Below are 20,233 nucleotides of genomic sequence, written 5' to 3'. Positions count from 1 at the left end.
ATGAATATGAAAAAAAAGAAAACAAGAATTTGAGTCTCAAAAATAATTTATCTTACAATATATTATTTAGATTGTTTATTTTTAAGTTTTCATATGTTTATAGATCTACTTGATTTTAATCATTTTGGAGTTTAAAATTTTATAATTAAATGTGAAAATAGATTTTTAGATAATCTTAAGAATTTTTTACACCAAAATTACATGTTATAATAAAATTTGGAGGTGCGTCTTAATTGGATTGTTCAAGGTTGCAACCTTATAGAAGCCACATTTAGAAAATGAATTGTATACCATAAAACCATCTATATTTGAAATAAGGAGGTCAGAACTAATCCTAGCCAAGAACTAATCCTAGCCATGAAGGAATTGGATAACTTGAAATATATCACAAAGTTCAAAAAAACAAATTTTGAACTTTGAGCCTAATTAATCGCCCTCTCGACCTTCCGATTTCAAATTTAACAGTTAGAAATAGCTATGACCCCATGTATAAAAGATAAATGGCCTCATTGTAGATATTTTCAAGTAGAAAAACAGGCGAATTCCCATGCATCATCAAACTACGACTTAAATAAGGAGAGAGAGAGAGAGCCAATCTAATTGTTCAATTTTTTGGGATTTTTTTTTTACAAATGATGTGAGTTGTCCGGGAATGAGCATCCCATACAACATTGGTAACTTAGGAAAGAAAAAACTATGTCTGATGTTTTCATTGCTGGATATGAGGACAACTGAGAGAAAAAAAAGACTGCAGTGGAGGGGATGGTGCTTGCAAAATATATATGTATATATATATAAACAAGGCATATGACAAAAGAAAAAGTTTTATATCATTGAAAAAATTCAATTACATATTTAACTTTTTGTTATTGATTCTATATTTCTATAAGTTTTATATATATTTGTAAAGTGGGACGCGTTGACCCGAAAACGCAGCTCGACTCGGCAAGGAATGAGAGCATGGTGCCATTCTAATCGGTGGTTGTAAGCCATTGAAAGCGGCTTGCGTCATCCTGCAATTACAAAACTCACACAGAAACGGGATAAGTTTATACATAGCCTATGCTCTAAACAATCAAATTGGAGTCCACATCAAAATTTTTACTAGAAGATGTTGTTTTGATGCCTAAATATCTTCCAATTGAGCATCTCGATATCAATTTGCAGGGATATGGGAAAAAAATGGATTTAAGGCTTTAGAAATAGTGCATATTGTAGCACATTTTTGGACCGTCAATTTTCAAGATTTTCATAGATCTGCTCGATATGTATTATTTTTTAAGCTTTAAATTTTATAATTAAATATAAAAATATATTTTAAAGCTGTCACAAAGATTTCCAATATCGAAACCTTCTTTCTCGATACTATTTGAAGGTGCGTTCTATTTTGATTGTCTAGAGCCTCGGCTTTATACAAACCGCATTACGTCACATACTTTTCTCACTCAAACTATTCATTCAGTTTGGGAAAATTATTTCATGCGGGTTGGACTGTATGACTACATATGCGATCTAAAAAGTGTAAAGGATCCATCGATGCAAGTAGGTGCTCCATTTAAAAAAAACAATAGAAACTAACGGTCCAAATGTTTTTTTACTAGAATTATTATTTCTAGCTTTTAAAATTTATATATTTTTTCATATTCACGATCTCCATGTTAGAGATTACATCTCCTTAAAAATAATAGTCCAAAAATCCATCTCAAAAATAGATTTATTAATAGGCCCGCATTACTATATATGCGGGCAAGGCCGCATAGAAACCGGGTCCTTCCGTTTCTCTCTCCGTTATAGATACATCATCTCCCTCACTCCCCGTGAGTATGTTGTTTTTCCTTAGAAAAAGATGGGACGTTTTTTTTCTCAATGTTTGTTAACTACAGTAATTCAAATATGCTGTCGGTGGGGTCTTCGCGAACGGGCCCATTGCATTAGACGCATGGCCCACTCCAATTATAGATACAGATTAATTTTTTTATGGAAAAATTCTAGGAACGGTCTAATATAGTGTTTTTTGATTTTTATCCTTTTTTCTATACAACAAATTAAGCTCAACTATAGTATGTTCATATTTTTATCGTCATTCACCTATAAATTTTTTAAAAAATAATTTAAAATAAATAAAATATCAAAATACCTTTAAAATATTAATGAAGACTTTAAAAAGCACCCCAATTTAATCTAAACATGGGGACGTTAAAGTTTCTCTCGACAAGGCGAAAATCCTTACTTAAGTGCTCTCATTCAACCACTCACTCTCTAGTAAGTATAACCATCCACAACCACCATGAGGCTACGATTTTCATGTGAACCCACCACAAATCGTGAAAGTAGATCCTCATTCCCCACTAAAATCTCAACTCTTGAGACTACCATTCTCTCACATACTCGCGTCGTTCATCATCCCTAGAGAGTCATTACCTCAACTTAGGCACCATTTAAACCCTTGAATGATAGCCCCTGCCTGATCACCATTTCACCTGTCATTAAACGAGCCCTCACCTCCACGTTAAGTCGCAACTTGCGAGCCTACCAGTTCTCCCAAAGACTTGCATCGCTTGTCACCCCCAATGAATCCCCATCTCATCCACTTCAGGGAGCGAACTACCGTGTCCCTAAGTCAGGTTAGATTTCCTCAACTCAAGTACCGTTTAGACCCTTGAATGATCGCTCTTACTTGACCATTCCAACTCATTTTTATCACATATGAAGCACCATTTACCATCATGAGTAGGCGCTTTCACTCAAAACCAACACAACACAACACAACACCGGTAAAGGTTTCATATCCCCTAAACCTTCAACCCCAGGCTTGGGTATTTCTAAGCTCTTTAACCCCACCTGTCATATTCTCATTTACCTGGGAGGAACATCTTAGAAGGATGCCCCTATCCACAACAAGCTCAATCCCCAATGGAGTCGTCAGTTGGTCAGGCTTGATTTCTCATCGTCTCGGGTCAGCTCAGAATATGGGTGGCCTTGTCGGAAGAATCTTTTCTCAAACAACAGTGGGGCTCACACGCGTGTGTACATGTGTGTTTGTAGTGTGGATAGGAACCAACAAAGAGAGAGATTTTTATCGGTAAAGAAAGGCTCGAACACCTACTTTACCGTTTTGGGTTCGGGGGACGCGTCCGGGCGATTTGCCCTTTTAAATCATTTCGAAAGCCCTCCAGCTGTTCCTGCAGCGCGGTTTGAATTCGGCTCCCTCGTTTCCTTGCACATCGATGATGAACATCAAGATCAAAAGATTAGATAAAAATATAAAAATACAGGCGGATTAATGTACAATTACACATGTCAAAATTGATAGATCAATAATAATAATCCTTGAATTGAATTATAATCCTTGAATTTTTTATTTCTTTTTCCTTTTTTTTTCATGAGTATTTTGGTTATTTATTATTATTTAATTATTTTTTGAATATTTTTATAGGAATGTAATAGTAAAAAGTATTGACATACTAAATTTAAATTTAATCTAATGCATCGAAAAAGTGATAAAATTAAAACGCTTAATGATTTTTAAAAAGTACAATTTGAATATAAAATAAGAAATATATGGTACTATTTTTAAATTTTAAATGTATAGAAGCGGCGACTTTCAAATTGTGGCCACGTAACAAATAATGGAGTGCTACACTTAGGGGAAGCCATGGCTCCTACAAAACAAACACACCGTCATATTTTATCTTCTAATTTGTGATCTTTTTGGCTTGCAAATAACTTGGGTGAATCTAATTTTTCTATTGACAATCCCTAGATGAGAAATAAGGGTTATGTTGGGTAGGTAGCCGATGAAAAACTTTTTGTCACATCTCTATCAAGATAGCCGATCTATAATAATTGGGACAAAAATCAGATGACATGATAGGTGAATCTACTCAGACTCGAGCAAGAAGCTTAATCTCGAGCTAGAGCCCAATAATTTTACATTGATCTAAGGGGTGAGGGAGATCAAAAGGTTTCTAAAAAAAAAAATGCTTAAGCTTCATTCATGCCCATGATCAGATCTCTATGCCAACTCCATGAGAACAGATTCAATGGACAATTTTTTAGTGAGAGAGAGAGAAAGTCCAACACCCGCAACAAGCCATGGTGCAAAAAGACGATCACGAATTGACAATGCCAAAACCACAACTTCCAACTTTCAACGCTCATCATTCAACTGCACATGGGGAATGGCCCATAGGGCCGCCAAATTTTTTTGCTCTTACTCTGAAAGTAAATAGAAAGAAAGAAAGAGAAGTACACCACAAAACTAGTAAGATAATTATCTTTTACATCAACAACTGTACTGGCCCAATTCCCTTGCATTTGCCGGAGGTTTCTCATCTCCATGAAAGATCTCAGGCCATCTCTTTCTCTCTAAAAATTTGCAAGATTTCGACCATTATTACTCTGAATCATCCTCACCGAACAAGGAGACCTTGTAGTTGAGGAGGAGGAGGGTGAGTATGAGGATGAAGACGACACCAACAGGAGAGCCGCCGACTCTATGGATCGAGTTGGGCTCGCCTCCTGAGAAAAGACTTGAGACGAAAACTGCTCTATCAGAAGAGAGAAAGCGTATAGCAAGCAACAAGAGAATAGGGAGAGCCATGAGCATGCCAGGACCGAGTAGCTCGGATACCATCTCGACCAGTGCACCACCTTCCCCTAACAAGGACGGCAACAACAGCATTGAGCCGACCACCAAGCCGAGTATCAGGACATGCGGTGGCCCTCGGGCTCGAGCGTCGTCCTCCATCTCGCACCACTTCTCTGTGTCTCTCTCTCACACACACACACACACACAGTGGGTGTGGTGGTTTCACCAGAGTTGGTGGTGGGAGAAAGGGTGGGGGAGTTATTAAAAAGGGATGGGTAGATCTACTATTACTTACTACCGATCCATCAAGTCTTCTCTGAAATGCCAAAGATGTCCCTAATGAAAATTTTCATGTCAAGTAAGTGAAATAAGTGTCCCTTAGTGAGTCTCTTTTTTGAAATGTCAAAGAAGTCGCTAATGGAACTCACACGCTTTCAAATAGCGGAGAAAGTGCCCCATCATCATCACCACATTTCAGTTTTGAATACGGCAGGCCGGGCCGGGCTGGGCTGAAGCCCAATAAGCCCGGACCCAATTATGACAGGCCCGAAACTATGCCCGGTAAAGCCCGACAGTTAAAGGCCAGGAAGCCTGGTGCGGCCCATTAAGGCTTGGAATTTCCCATAAGCTAGGCCCTGGGCCTGGCCCAGCCCAAGTTAGACTTTTTTTAAAAGAAATCTCTCCAAACTTTTCTTATAAGCAAAAAAAAAAAGGGAAAATCCGAATTATTTTATTTGGGTTTTTAGAGAGAAAGATATTGGGTTGGTGGAGAGTGGATTTTATACAGAGAATGAGTTTTAGAGAGAGAGAGAGAGGGGTGCAATAAAGCTAGAGCACCAGTCGTTTATGAGACAACTTGAGAATTTTATTGGCCAAGAGATAACTTTGAAAGCAATTCTTCCTTTGATTTTGCAGAGCTTAAAGTTGTTAATGAAACAGAGAGCAGAGAACTTAAGATGTTCATCAATGATGGAATCAAAGGCCACATTTGACTGTGTCCAGAAGAGAGGCATGAAACTAAGCGATGGTCTTCGAGTGACACGTCCACCCACCCGTCTGAATGCATTTGAGATTTAAAGGCTTAACGACCGACTATGAAGATGGTCATGTCTCTCTGATCTCTGGTCTTCGAGTGACACGTCCACGCACCCTTCTGAATGCATTTGAGATTTAGAGGCTTAACGACCGACTATGAAGATGGTCATCTCTCTCTCATCTCTTGCTTGCCACAAGGAGAGGTCGTTAAGCCTTATGAACATTGTGGGGAATTGCAACATTCAAAACCACAAGGGGCATTATGGACATTGTGGGGAATGTTAGGTGCTTCACATTATAATAGGAAAAACTATACAGTTTGGGTCGTCATGCAATGTTATATATATTATAGAAAACCCCTTATTATTATTATTATTTTTCTTGATACCAATTTTTCTCTCTCAACCTGGATTTGAATACAAATGGGAGGGCATTTAATGCTAACATAAAAGGTAAAACTTACTGTTCAATCTTCCCTTTTTTAATATACAGAACTATGGACTGAATTTAAGCTTTATTTTTCCTAGTCATGGAGTACCAGACAAGGAAATTGACGTTAGAAAAGAGGCAGAGGAGCCTCCCCAATTATATTTTCCACAATGAAATACTTATCAATGGTTGGTCCCGCTAGTTTTTGCTTGATCGACAAAATTAGAGCAAGAAAGCACACACTAAATTGGTACTATATATTTAAAGATGGGACTCAGCTATCCTTTTTTAATATTTCAAATATTAAAGGTGGGAAAATTTATTTACAATTTTTAAATATTTATAAATGTAGGTTAAACCAATGTTGTAAAAATCTTTGAACCAGTTCAGAACTGGTAGTGTACTAGTCCTGGTCTAGAAACTTGAAGTCTACAACTGATAGGCAACCTATTCGACCGGATCCGGTTTTTAAAACAACAAATCATTCAACTTTAGGTATGTTACTCGTATTTCCACATAGTATTGGCCTATCTGTGTATTTTTTCTAGGGAAAGCTTTCTATGTTCCCCCTACAACATAGAAGTTCTATCTTTCTCCAACCATCCAGCCGTCCATTTTTTATCAAGAGAGCCACTCACCGTTTGATCTCAAAGTATTTTATTTTTAGTTTTTTTAATATGAAATTTTTTGCGTGCTATCTTCTCATTGGGTGCAACTATAAAACATATTAACAATAATTTTTCGATAAAAAATAATTACCAAAATACCCCTTAAAACTTTCAAGGGTATTTTGGTCATTTTATTTTATTGAAAATATTTTTTTATATTTTTTGTCAGTACGAGTTTAATAAAGGAATGGACGTCCAAAATTTGATATCAAAAAAATTTATCAAAAAAGATTTAAAATAAAATAGTGAAGACGTGACATTGTGATTGAAGCAATCTTAACCTTCCATTAAAAAATAGATAGTTGGATAAGAGAGAGGATAGATGTAGGGAAACATAGAAAGCTTTCCCTTTCCTGTATCGCCTTTGTTTTTTTTTCTTAAACTTTGTAGGATGTTTACGCAATTCATTTTCAATGACCTAATTTCATATGACAAGTGCACCCACCATCGAACAGTGGTTTGCGATATTTTAAGGAGACTGACATCAATGACGTTTTAGCAAATCAGAATTTTTGAAATAAAATATAATTGGAAAAGGTTTATATCAGGGTGATACCCTAAACAATCAAATCAAGGTGGAGCTCAAAAATTCATTAGAAGATATTACTTCGGTGCCCAAAAACCCTCAATTCGATGATCTCGACCTCTAGATGTATGGACACAAGAAAAAAAAATAGATTTGAAGTTTTGGAAATTGTATGTCTTATAATGTGCTATCTAAACCGTCATTTTTCAAGATTTTCAAGTGTACATAGATCGGCATTATTTTTTAATCTTTAAATTTTATAGTTCATGAGGAAAATAAATTTTAAGGCCATCATAAAGATTTATGATACTAAAACAACATATTCCGGTACTATTTGAAGGTGCGCCTTACTTTGATTGTGTAAGCCCTCAGCCTTATACAAACACCGCACCCAAATATAATTGGAAAATTGTTTAGATGATCTAGAAAGTGGAAAGCATCCATCATAAAGATGGATGCAAGCAGGCGTTCCATCTAAAAACAATGGAAACTAACAATCCAACTGTTTTTTTACTAGAATTATTTTTTAGTTTTTAAAACTTATTTAGTTATTCATATTCATGATTTCTATGTTAGAGATTACATGTCCTTAAAAATTAAGTATTAAAATCCATCTAAAAAATAAACTTATTACGAGGCTTGCGTTTCTACGTATGCGGGATTGGCCCTATAGAAACCTGGTCCAATGTAATTAGATAGTTGAAAAGTGATTGGTTATGCAATACACTTTTAGGTGCAGGTTGGTGCGGTTGCTTAGATAGTTACTCAGGAACTCACACCAAGGGCAATGGAACCACGTTATTGTTAAAAAGTTTATATAAGTGTAAGGCTCTGAACAATCAAGTAAGGCTGCTCCTCAAAAATTTCACTTGAAGAGGTTGCTTTAATGCTTAAATATCCTAAAATTTATCATCTCAACCTCAAGATGTATGGATACGAGAAAAAAATAGATTTCAAGTTTTGGAAATAGAGCATCTTGTAATGCATTTTTGGACTGTCGATTTTTAAAATTTGTAAGTTGTCAAAGATCTGGTCAATCTACACTATTTTTTAAGCTTTAAATTTCATAATTAGATATGAAAATATATTTTAAGGCTATCACAAAAATTTTCAGTATTGAAACCACATTTCTCGACACAATTTGAGGGTACGCGCACCCAAAAATGAATGATGTGATACTAAATAATGACCTGCCTTTTCACAATGGGAAATGTTTCTGTGGCTCCAACAATATATAAGTTATATGGGACCCCACTTCTTAGCCGTTCGATCTGAATCAAATGGCTATGATTGTTCATACCATAATGTCACGTCAAACATTGTTTTTTTTTTTTTTTTTGACAAAAAATTTTTGGATGAAATTTTGGGCATCCTATCATAAAATTAAGGTGAACCTGGGAAAAAATATATATTTTATAAAAATAAATGACCAAAATGCCCCTATAATTTTAGGGGTATTATGGTAATTTTTTATCGTAGGAAATATTTTTTTAATATTTGTATCATGTGTGTTCCTGTCAGATCTATACATGCCCCAAATTTTGATTCAAAAATATTTGTAGGAAAAAAATAAAAAATAAAACACTATGAGCCGTTTGATCATGATATGACGGTAAAGTACTAGCTTGTGACATTGTGACTCAAGCCATCTCAGACATCTACTCAGTTATAAAATAAGGGAAACCTTTCTATGTTCCCCCTACAACATAGAAGTTATATCCTCCCCATTATCCAACCGTCCATTTTTTAATGGAGGGTTAAGATTGCCCACAATGTCACGTCTCTACATTGTTTTATTTTTAATTTTTTTTCCTATAAACTATTTTGACACTAAATTTTGGATGTCCATTTCACTATTAAACTCGCATTAACTAAAAATATAAAAAAAAAATATTTTCAATAAAATAAAATGACCAAAGTACCCCTAAAAGTTTCAAGGGGTATTTTGGTAATTATATTTTATCGAAAAATTATTGTTAATATTTTATATAGTTTTGTTCCAATGAGAAGATGGCATGTACCAAATTTTATATTCAAAAAAATTTTATTAAAAAAACTAAAAATAAAATACTTTGAGACATCGGATCTAAGATCAAACAGTGAGTAGCTCTCTTGATAAAAAATGGACGGCTGGATGATAGGGGGAAGATAGAACTTCTATGTTGTTGGAGAACATAGAAAGCTTTCCCATAAAACAAAGGGTCACATATACCATATATATGGGTGGGGTCATATAGAAAGCCCTCCCTTTGACAACGTGGTCCAAAAAGGACTACATGGTTATAGAGAGGCGAATGAAGATGCTAATGTTCTTGCCAAATGAGGAGTCCATACTCCCTCTCTGTTGGTTATTTCATTTCTGTAATCTTGTATTTTTGCTTGAACATCTTGTATTTTACATATGAATTAATGATAAATCGTACGTTAACGTTCAAAAAAAAAAAAGGACTATAAAGAAGAAACCAAACGCACTATAGGACTCGTATGACCACACATAGAAAGACTATGAACTTTGAAGCAAAAAAAATGTTACAAATTTTGTGGATATGTGAAGACTAAGTTTTAGGGTGAAGTAGACAGTTTGGATAATGTGTTACAATATGCATTATTTGTAGGGCTTGAAATCTTATTTTTTATTTATTTTACAATCACAAGGTCGCGACCAAGATAATTGATTAGAAGGTTTTCTTATGCCAAAACTAAAAACTTTCAATGAATTTTGAAGTGAAGTTTTACTTATTTTGATTGGGCTACAACCCTATCAAAACATTGTCTTTTAAATAGATATACGATAGAAAGAGAGATTTTACGGTAGGTAGGCCACTGGGCAAAGAATCCCACAAATTTGTTTCTTTGGCTCAAGTTTGTTTTCGAGACTGCTATTTGTTTCTCTATTACTCTATGAAGAATTTAAGAAACGAAAAAGTTTATATAAGGTTGCAACCTTCAGTTGTAGAACTACAGATGCACCTCAAAAATCCATTGAAAAAGTTTGATTTAATGTTGAAAAACCCTTTAATTGAACATCTTGGCATTGATATGTATGATTATAAAAGAAAAAAGGAGTTTGAGTCCAAAAAATAGTGCATCTTACAACACATTATCTAGGCCGTCCATTTTCAAAAAAAATTATATGTTTATAGATTTACTTGATTTTAACCATTTTTGAAGTTTAAAATTTTATAATTAGATATGAAAATAGATTTTGAGATAATCCTAAGAATTTTTTACATCAAAATTGAATGTTATGACCAAATTTGAAGGTGCGCCTTAGTTGGATTGTTTATTTCATAACAGTCCATGCTGCTGTCCGAGAACTTGCGTGATCTTTCATGACTGATCCGGGGTCGCTCTGATGCCCATTTGATCGAAAGATGATTGTTTTCTTGTAAGGGTCGGCATGGTGATTGATTTGATACCAACTTCGAGCCAAGAATCATGTTTTTAAGCCATGATCATGAGACTTTAATCATGTTTATGTTCTCTCTTTTCTTATTATCTCATTGTTTTCCCTATTACTCTCTTATTCTCTTTCCTCTTCTTTTCTTCTTCTTCTTATTCTTTTCTCTCTATCTTCTTGTTTTTCTTCTTTTTTCCTTTTACCCTTTCGTTTGACCAAGAGAGGTCGAGACTAGCCTTCCACAGTAGTCATGTCATTTAGCCGTAATGTCAATAGACTACCATCCATCTCAATTACGGTCCAGCTGTATAACCTTAAACTGTAGTGCACGTCCTGGCTGCATGACGTTAAACGTTTTGTGCAGGTCTCGAAAGCATGACCCTAAATACGTCTTTACAAAATAAAAAGAAGAAAAATAATAATGGGCATGGTGTACACCTAGTCAAAGAAACGCCATAAGTAAAAATGACGGATGGGCATGGTCATGAAACCATGAGTAAAAGAATTCCCTAAGAATAAAAAAACCGAGGGCGAGTGCTGCATCAACTTATTTATTGGTCCAAGCGTCTTTTTGCGGATGTTTGCTTGAACTTGGGAAGCAGCGCCGTAGAGACAGTTTTCACCAACTTCCTTTTATTTGGGGCTCTTTTACCCATGACATTTCGGCCATGTCCACCCTTTTCCTTTCATTTTTACTCACAGTGCCCGTTCAGGTTTTCACCGTGCCCGGTTTTTTTATTCTTACGGAACTCTTTTACTTATGGTGTCATGACCATGCCCGTCCGTCATTTTTACTCATGGTATTTCCTTGACTAGGTATACACCATGCCCATTATTATTTTTCTTCTTTTTGTTTTGTGAAGGCATATTTAGGATCATGCCTTCGGGACTTGCGCAAAGCCTTTTAACGCCATGCGACCAAGCAGCTGGACCGTAATGGAGATGGATGGCAGTCTGTTGAGGCCACGGAGTAGGTATGGTAATGGTTTAACTCACTTTGGGGAGATGGCATGAGGCTACTTGTAAAAGATGGATGATGTACGAAAGGTCATGCCTTCGGGACCTGTGCAAAGCCTTTTAACGTCATACGACCAGGACGTGCATTACAGTTTAAGGGTCATGCCTTCGGGACCTGCGTAAAGCCTTTTAACGTCATGCGACCAGGATATGCATTACAGTTTAAGGTCATACAGCTGGACCGCAATGGAGATGGATGGCAGTCTGTTGAGGCTATGGAGTAAGTATGGTAATGCCATGGAGTAAGTATGGTAATGATTTGACTCACTTTGGGGAGATAGCATGAGGCTACCTGTAGGGTAATAGAGTAATAGACTTTATGGGAATTGATATTGTGGGTCAGTCTGGGGGTATATGGATTTTATGGGACTCTTCTATTTTGCTTTCTTTTTAGTTATTAAAAAAAAAAATTTCTTACTTGTTGGTTTTGTAGGACCTCAAGCTGATTTCCGATGGGGTCTTATGAATGTCTATGGGCCACAAAACTCGGCTAAAAAATACTTTATTTCTGATATGTCAGAAGTTATCCCCCAATTTCAATTTCCTATTTGTACTAGGGGGGATTTTAATTTTACTAGATGGCCTGAAGAAAGATTTGCTAGGGGTGTAATTTTGTCTTCGATGCATATATTCAATAGATTTATTGAATCAAATGTACTCATTGACTTATGAATAGCAAGGACAAAATAAACTTGGACCAATGGGAGCTCTTTTGTGCTCTCTATGTCTAAGATTGATAGGTTTCTGGTATCCGTTGAGTGGTCGAAACTTTTCCCAGTGGCCTCTGTGAGAGCTCTCCCCAGACTCTCTTCAGACCATACTCCGATTTTGTTAACCTCTAAAGTCTGTTTTGGAGGTATTAGACCTTTTCTTTTTGAAATTGCTTTTTTAAAGGAGAAGGAGGTCTAAGATATTATCAGAAGTACGTGGGAAAATTCTATTACCAGTGGATCATTTGATTTTCAACTCCATTAGAAGTTGTTAAGTATTAAACATAAACTTACGGAGTGGAAAAAGGAGAAGCATTTTACTATCAAGAGAAAGATTGATGAGTTGCTGCTCTCTATTGAGTACATTGATCAGGTTATGCAACAAACTGGTTCGTGGTCTGAGGAGGTGGCTGGGGAGAGAAGTGTCAAACTCAATGAGTTGCAGGAGCTAAGGAGGGTGGAAGAGGTGTATTGAAGACAGAGGTCGAGGGTGAAGTGGCTTAAAGAATGGGATATTAATACGAAATTCTTTCATGCTATTGCCAATGCTAGAAGACGTCAAAATGATATTTCTGGATTGATCGTGGATAGTATTGACTCAGAAGATAGTGAGAGTATGCCCCAAGCGATCATTAATCATTTTCAACATGCCTTTTTCTGGGAAGTGCCTCACACACCTAGATTTGGCCGGGTGGGATTTAGAGTTATTCCACCACATCTTATTTCGGCTTTGGATGGGGATGTTTCGTTAAAGGAATTAAAAAATACGGTTTTCGCACCTAGGCCGGATGGATTCCCCCTAATCTTTTTTCATAAGTTCTGGAGTTTTATTAGTTCGAAACTTTTGGAAAATATTGAAGGATTATTAAGGAGAAGGCAACTATTCAAGGGTGTGAATTCTACATTTATTGCTCTGGTCCCAAAGAAATCTATGATTGCTACCTTGCGGGATATTAGACATATTAGCCCTCTTAAGAGTCTTTATAAAATTATAGCTAAGGTCTTGGCTGAGAGGGTTAAGGAGATCTTACTTTTAGTCATTTTTAGCCCCCAATTGGCTTTTATTAATGACATATTGATCTCTGACAGCGTCTTGGTAGCACAAGAATGCATTTACTCTAAGATACTTGAGGGCACTCTTGAAGGGGTTATTAAACTAGATATGGAGAAGACTTATGATAGAATGGAGTGGCATGTTTTACTAAAAATAATGAGAAACATGGGATTTAGTGATAAATGGAGACAGTGGATTCTGGGTTGCCTGTCCTCGGCCCACTTCTCAATACTATATAAAAAGAGTTATTTGGGGTTTATTAAGGCTACTCATGGATTGCATCAAGGAGATCATCTTTTCCTTTTCCTTTTTACAATCTATGTAAAATGCTTCAGTTTGATACTCTCTAATGTGATGCGAAGTGGTCATTTTACAGGCTTTTAGTTACCTAATGAAAGCCCTTGTGTTTTCTATCTATAATATGTGGATGATACCCTATTGTTTTGTGAAGCACAGAGGCCTCAAGTATCTAATATTGCTATTTTTCTAAAGTGTAGTGAAGTGGCTTTGGGCTTAAAGGTTAACTTTGGAAAAACAAGTATGATGGGCCTTAATTTCCTTGATGATGATGTCTCTATTTTGGCACAAGTGTTTCGTTGCAAGGTTGATAATTTCCATATTACCTACTTGGGAATGCCATTATCAGATGGTAGGCTCCCCATTGTAGTTTGGGACAAAATAATACAACATATTCAAGTTAAGTTAGATATCTGGAAATTTAAATATTTGTCCTTTGGGGGCAGAATTATGCTTAGTAAGGCGTGCTTGTTGAACTTGCCCATCTACCAAATGTCTATTCTCCAGATCCCTATATCGGTGGCTAGGAATATTGAGACCATGATGAGGAACTTTCTATGGGGATCTTCGGTGGATAAGAAAAAGTCCCACCTTCTGCGTTGGGATCGGGTATATACACTAAAGAAGGAAAGGGGCCTTGGCATTAGAAATATTAAATGGGTAAATCATGCTCTACTTTGCAAATGGTGGTGGAGAAGTTTGACTCTTAAAAGCTATCTTTGATATAAAGTGGTTGCTTCAAAGTATGGTACTGATAGGTATGGATTGTGGGTGGGGAGCATGAGGGGAGCTTCAAGCATGTCGGCATGATGGAAGTAAAGGATTCATTCATAGAGATATAAGGTGGCGTGTGGGTAGTGGCAAAAATATTTCCTTTTGGCATCACAAATGGGTTGGAAACTGTCCACTTAAATTACTTTTTCCACTGGTTTTTCATAGGGTGGTTAATCAAGAAGCAACTATCTCTGATTACTATGTTTACAGGGGTGGTCACCCTATGATAAAATTCCTTATTTGCTTTTCTCTCAATTATCTGACCTTCTCAAGTTTTTGGAAGATGTTTATATTCCTCAAAATGCTGCTGATGAAGTTGTATGAGAACTTGACGAGAATGAGATTTACTCTGTAAAATCCATGTATAATCCGCTTTTCCATGATAGGGTTAGATGGTCCATGCCTATTCTTGCTAGGTTGTGGAGTGGCCTCTACCTCTTAAAATACAATGATTTTTATGGCCGGCGGCCTAAGATAGAGTGCTTACTATTGATAATCTTATAAAGCGATGGAAGATTTTACCCAATAATTATCTTTTGTGTAAGGAGGATGGGGAGTCTGGTGATTATCTATACCTTTATTGCCCTTTTGCTAATAAGATATGGAGATGGTTTTTTTAGAAACTGGGAGTTGCACTTGTAATGCCTCCTTCGGTGGTGGGGATAATAGAGGGGCTTTCGGCTACTCTTCCAAACATTGAGGCTATTGCGTAGCAAATTTCAAGAGGATACATCATTTGGAAAATCTGGAAAGAGAGAAATAGGAGAGTTTTTTAAGGAGTTTCATTACCTTTTGGAAAAGTGTTAGATAGAATATTGCACTCAATATGGCTTTTTCTTTCAGTCACTTCTGGGGGTGATACGAGATTGGGCTGGAAATGTGGTTTTTTTCGTATGCAGCTCCGCTTAAGGTGCAGACTGCTAACTATGTTGAACTATTTGCCCTTCTTTTTAGGCTGCGAGTTATTGAGGAGAGGAAGTTGGGGCATGATTTCATCATAGAGGGGGACTCCCTTAATGTAATTATATGGTGCAAAGAGGAACAATTGCTTCCATCGGAGTTCAAACCTATGCTGTTGCAGATCTTGGATCTCTCTTCCTCCCTTTCGGTCTCTTTTGTTCATGTTTATAAGGAGGTTAATGTATTGGCAGATTTTCTTGCCAAAAGTGGTACTTCCCTTTCTGATGTATCAATTTTGCACTCTATAATTTCATTCTAGAGTAATAAAATTTTTTTAACCTTTTATCAAAAAAAAAAGTTGCAACCTTACAGAAACCAAACCCTTTAAGAAATGAAGGTGTGCCCGAGATATTTATGGAAAGATGCATCTTCTATATAGATTGCCAAACTCAATCACAATCTTCTAACTAAATTTTCATGAAACTTGAGGATTGTCTACAAAAAGACTATCTTTTATACATGGAGATTACAATCATTCTTGTCCCTTAAATTTCAAAATAGGTGGTTGTAAGAGTATCATTAAATAGACACAGCTCCAAAAAGAAAGTTATCAGACTTCGTGACTCACCCTACCCAATTTGACATATAATGAGTGGGAATGCTTATGACCACCATGTACAAAAGATACAAAAGATAAAGGGTGCAGTGTGTAGAGAGCCACGGCTCTAAACAACCAAATTAAAGTGCACCTTCAAATAGTATCGAGAAAAGTGATTTCAATACTGGAAATTTTTGTATAGCCCTAAAATATATTTTCATATTCAATTATAAAATTTAAGGCTTCAAAAATAATGTAGATTGAGTAGATCAATGAAAACTCGAAAATCTTGAAAATTGACAGTACAAAAATACCTTACAAGATGCATTATTTTTAAAACTTGAAATCCATTTTTTTTTTTGCATGTCCATGCATCTTCATATCAAGATGATCAATTTGACGATATTTGAGCATCAAAACAAAACCTTCTAGTGAATTTTTTTTAAGTGGGCTCTAATTTGATTGTTTAGAGCCTCAACTCTATATAAACATTTTCCAATTAAATAATCTCCTTATAAACAATCCCTGAAAATTGTCAACGGAAAATCTCTCTTTCTGCTATGTACCTGCTTTTGCCGAAGTCGCCCATGCCTACAATATCCTCTTAAATGAAATCAATTGCTTCATTTCGTTTTAATTTTAATGGGAAATCAACCTCTCTCTCTCTCGTACCGAACTTCCATCCTCCTTCCATTTGGTACCTTCTTTTCTTGACCAATCTTTGGCTCTCAATTTTAGGCCTTTCTCATCTCTCTCCCTCTGACTCTCTATTATCTATCTCTCCCCCTTTTAGACAGGAATTTTTGAGAGAAAATTGAGCCCCATACCATGGTGGTGGTTCTTTCATTAGTCTATATAAAATATAAAAAATGGTAATATAAGGGTGTGGTTTGTATAAGGCCAAGGCTCTAAGCAATCAAAGTAATGCGCACTTTCAAATAGTGTCGAGAAATGTGATTTCAATAGTGAAAACCTTTATGATAGCCTTAAAATATATTTTTATATCTAATTATAAAATTTAAAGCTTCAAAAATAGTGTAACTTGAGCATATCTATGAAAATTGACGGTCCAAATTGCATTACAACATGCACTATGTCCAAAACTTGAAATCCATTTTTTTCTTATGTCCATCTATCTTGAGGTTGAGATGTTCAATTTGAATATATTTGGGAATCAAAACAACCTCTTCTAGGGAAATTTTTGAGGTGCGTCCTAATTTGATTGTTTAGAGCCTTGCACTTACATAAATGTTTTTCTTAATTACAACGCTACAAGAATACAATTCATATACAATTTATATTGTCGGCACTTTCCTATGTATTATGTAATATACAAGTTCCTATCTTATCAACACTTTTTTATATATAACTCTTGTATAATATGAACTTTCTTATCTCGTTATATTCTCTCCTATTTTCTTTACCTGTATTGTCTATAGTATAGAGAAAGATGGATGTCATAATACCGGAACAATCCGCTTCTCAATTAGTGTAATAATGTTACACTACCTCAAGACTCACAACCAAATAGAAAGAATAAGAACAATTAAGATGAGATGAAAGAAAAACTTGCATTCAAAGATGAAAAATGGGATACCCAAAGGCGTTACAATCTTGACACCCAAGGTTAATGATTGGGCTTGACTTCTCGTCGTCCAGGGTCGGCCCGATATGGTTGGCTCGGTTTGAGGAATCCTCACTTGAACAACCGCGGGGCCCACGTGCATTTGTATGCGTGTGCGTGACATGCGGATAAGAACCAATAAATAGAGAGTTTTTAATCGACAAAAAAGAGCTCGAGCTCCTACCTTGCCGTTTTGGGTTCGGGAAATGCGTCTGGACGATTCGCTCTCGTATACAAACCGCACCCAAATATTATTAGATAGTTGAAAAGTGATTGATAATGCGATCACACTTTTAGGTGAGGGTTGGTGCGGCTGCTTTGACAGTTACTCGGGAACTCACACCAAGGGCCATGCAACCAAGTTATCATTATTTTTGTGGCCTAAATCAGTCAACCATGATTGTTTGTCTTGTGAAATTAATTTATGTTAATGGTTAATTTCGTGTTAATTGACCTCTCTCCATCATTTTTTAACTTTTATTGCGTTCTTAATTTATTTTGTAATCTATTTTAATATGTCTCAGGATGATCTTATTCGTCACTAAGGCATCTCATTGCCAATTTGAATGGACCACTGAACAAGTGTGTAATGTTGCCTTCTTCCTCTTGTGAGGAATCACGCCTCGTTATTAAGCTAGGAGTAGGTCGGGCCAACCCTGGCCTTAGCCTGAGCCCGAGCCTTGACTACCTGCCAAAAAAGCTATGGGCTGGCCCTATTTGGGTCAGGTAGGGCCAAATACAACTAAAGAGAAAAATAAGGAAGGGTAGGGCTGGTCATGTAGTGGCCTGGCCCATGCTGGGCATGTGGCTTGGCCCTCATGTCACATTTTCTGGCCCAAGCCTTAGTTTTTTAGAGCCAGGCCGGGTTAGGCCGCCAAGCCCATTGCCATCGGTACTCATTCGACAAGATGCATTCTTTTTAGAATGGGGTTGGGGCAATGGTGGTTAAGGGGATGACTCTTTCCTCTCTCTCACGCACATGCAAAACACATAAATAAAGGATAGGATTTTGATACGCCAGCCTCCATAGCTATTCAATTGTGTTCCCTCTCTAAAATATATTTCAGCGATACATTTTGAATCTAAAATTTCTAGGGTTGATAATCTCAACCATGGTGATCATGAATCTAAATAAAAAATAGATTTTTGGAATTTACAGATGGTATTTTTCGAGTTTTCTGTTGTACTGTCCACAACTTACATACTAGTAGAGAGAACCATTTTTAGGGTTGATAATTGATGATGCGTGAGTGGACGAGCCCAACAACCAAATCCGCTTACGACTCCAATACTTTCTAAATAGAAAAACGTGCGATTTGTATAGAGCCGAGGCTCTAAGTAATCAAAGTAAAGCACAATTTCAAATAGTATCGAAAAATGTCGTTTCATTATTGGAAATATTTGTGATAGCTATAAAATATATTTTCATCTTTAATTACAAATTTAAAGTTTCAAAAATAGTGTATATTAAGCATATCTATGAAAACTTGATAATCTTGAAAATTGACGGTCCAAAAATGTGATATAAGATGCACTATTTTCAAAACTTGAAATCCATTTTTTTCTTATATCCATACATCTTGATGTCGAGATGATTATTTTGAGGATATTTGAACATCAAAACAACCTCTTCTAGTGAAATTTTTGAGGTGAGCTATAATATGATTGTTTAGAGCCGCGACTCTATATAAACTTCTTTTAAATACAAAACGGTTTTGAATGCGTTGGTACGGTGGATGTCCACTTGCGTAGAAGATTTGCCAAATATACCTGAGTGGATTTCACCTATCATGGGGCACTTTACTCATATTTTAATTAGGAAATATACGAAATGAAACTATTTACTTTTGATAAAGGAGATTACAATTATTATTGATCGTTAGAGTTGAAATCTGGTGATTGAGGATTTATCATTGTTTAGGCACAAAATTATTCAAATGTTGTAATACACTTTCATTTATTAGATTTCACATTGAATAGTTAAAATTGATTTTGACTTCTTTGTACCAAAAATAAAAAGTCTCATAGTTTACAAACACTGAACGCGTGTATACACACCCCTGCAAAAGCATATTATACGTTTACTACCTTAAACAAAAGACTTTGGACAATTTTTCAACCTCAAATTTGGGAACCACCTAATAATTAGTAAATGAGTATTTTCAAAAGAAAATTTTGGATTATGAGTTCTCTAACACTTACATCTCACCTTCTAAAAATTGGACAGTCTCTATTCAATCTTGAAGTATTATTTTTTTTCAGCACAGAAAAGAATTCGATTTGAAAATTCTATTTTATTGATGTTAGTCTATAGGTTGAAGGTGGGTTTAAGGTCCTAAAACTACTTATAAATTGGGTTTTACTCGAGGGAACGAGTATAAAATCGTTTGGCTTTAATTAATCAAGTGTCATGTCTGTGAATTATTGCCAAAGGAAGGGTATTTTCCTAGCATACAACTTTGAAGTGCTAAGGTGTGGGTAACGAGAAATTAATTATTAACAATGGATTAAAAGCTGTGTTTTCTAGTTGTTATGAGCCCGTAAAGTGCGTTAAACATTGAATTTGCAAAAATGATGGCTTGACCTAGGTGCATGCATACCAATGTTTAA

The 20,233-nt window shown here is 36.0% G+C and overlaps 1 protein-coding gene across 1 annotated transcript; it reads right to left on the bottom strand.

Annotated features, from left to right (window-relative positions):
• Positions 1-4,175: 4,175 nt before the first annotated feature.
• On the bottom strand, positions 4,176-4,890 carry LOC18430357 (uncharacterized). The gene has a single exon (XM_006840514.4). It carries the CDS (start codon positions 4,748-4,750, stop codon positions 4,397-4,399), a length of 354 nt encoding a protein of 117 aa, XP_006840577.2. The 5' UTR covers positions 4,751-4,890; the 3' UTR covers positions 4,176-4,396.
• Between the last annotated feature and the right edge of the window lie 15,343 nt (positions 4,891-20,233).

This window comes from Amborella trichopoda, chromosome 2 (assembly GCF_054954075.1).
Source record: "Amborella trichopoda isolate Santa Cruz 75 chromosome 2, AtrichopodaSantaCruz75HAP2 v2.0, whole genome shotgun sequence".
NCBI classification, from domain to species: Eukaryota; Viridiplantae; Streptophyta; class Magnoliopsida; order Amborellales; family Amborellaceae; genus Amborella; species Amborella trichopoda.
This window is presented reverse-complemented; position numbering and strand designations above follow the sequence as displayed.

Bases quoted from the DNA above. Each gene is read 5' to 3' on its own strand.
- LOC18430357 (XM_006840514.4), bottom strand. From the start codon at position 4,750: ATGGAGGACGACGCTCGAGCCCGAGGGCCACCGCATGTCCTGATACTC.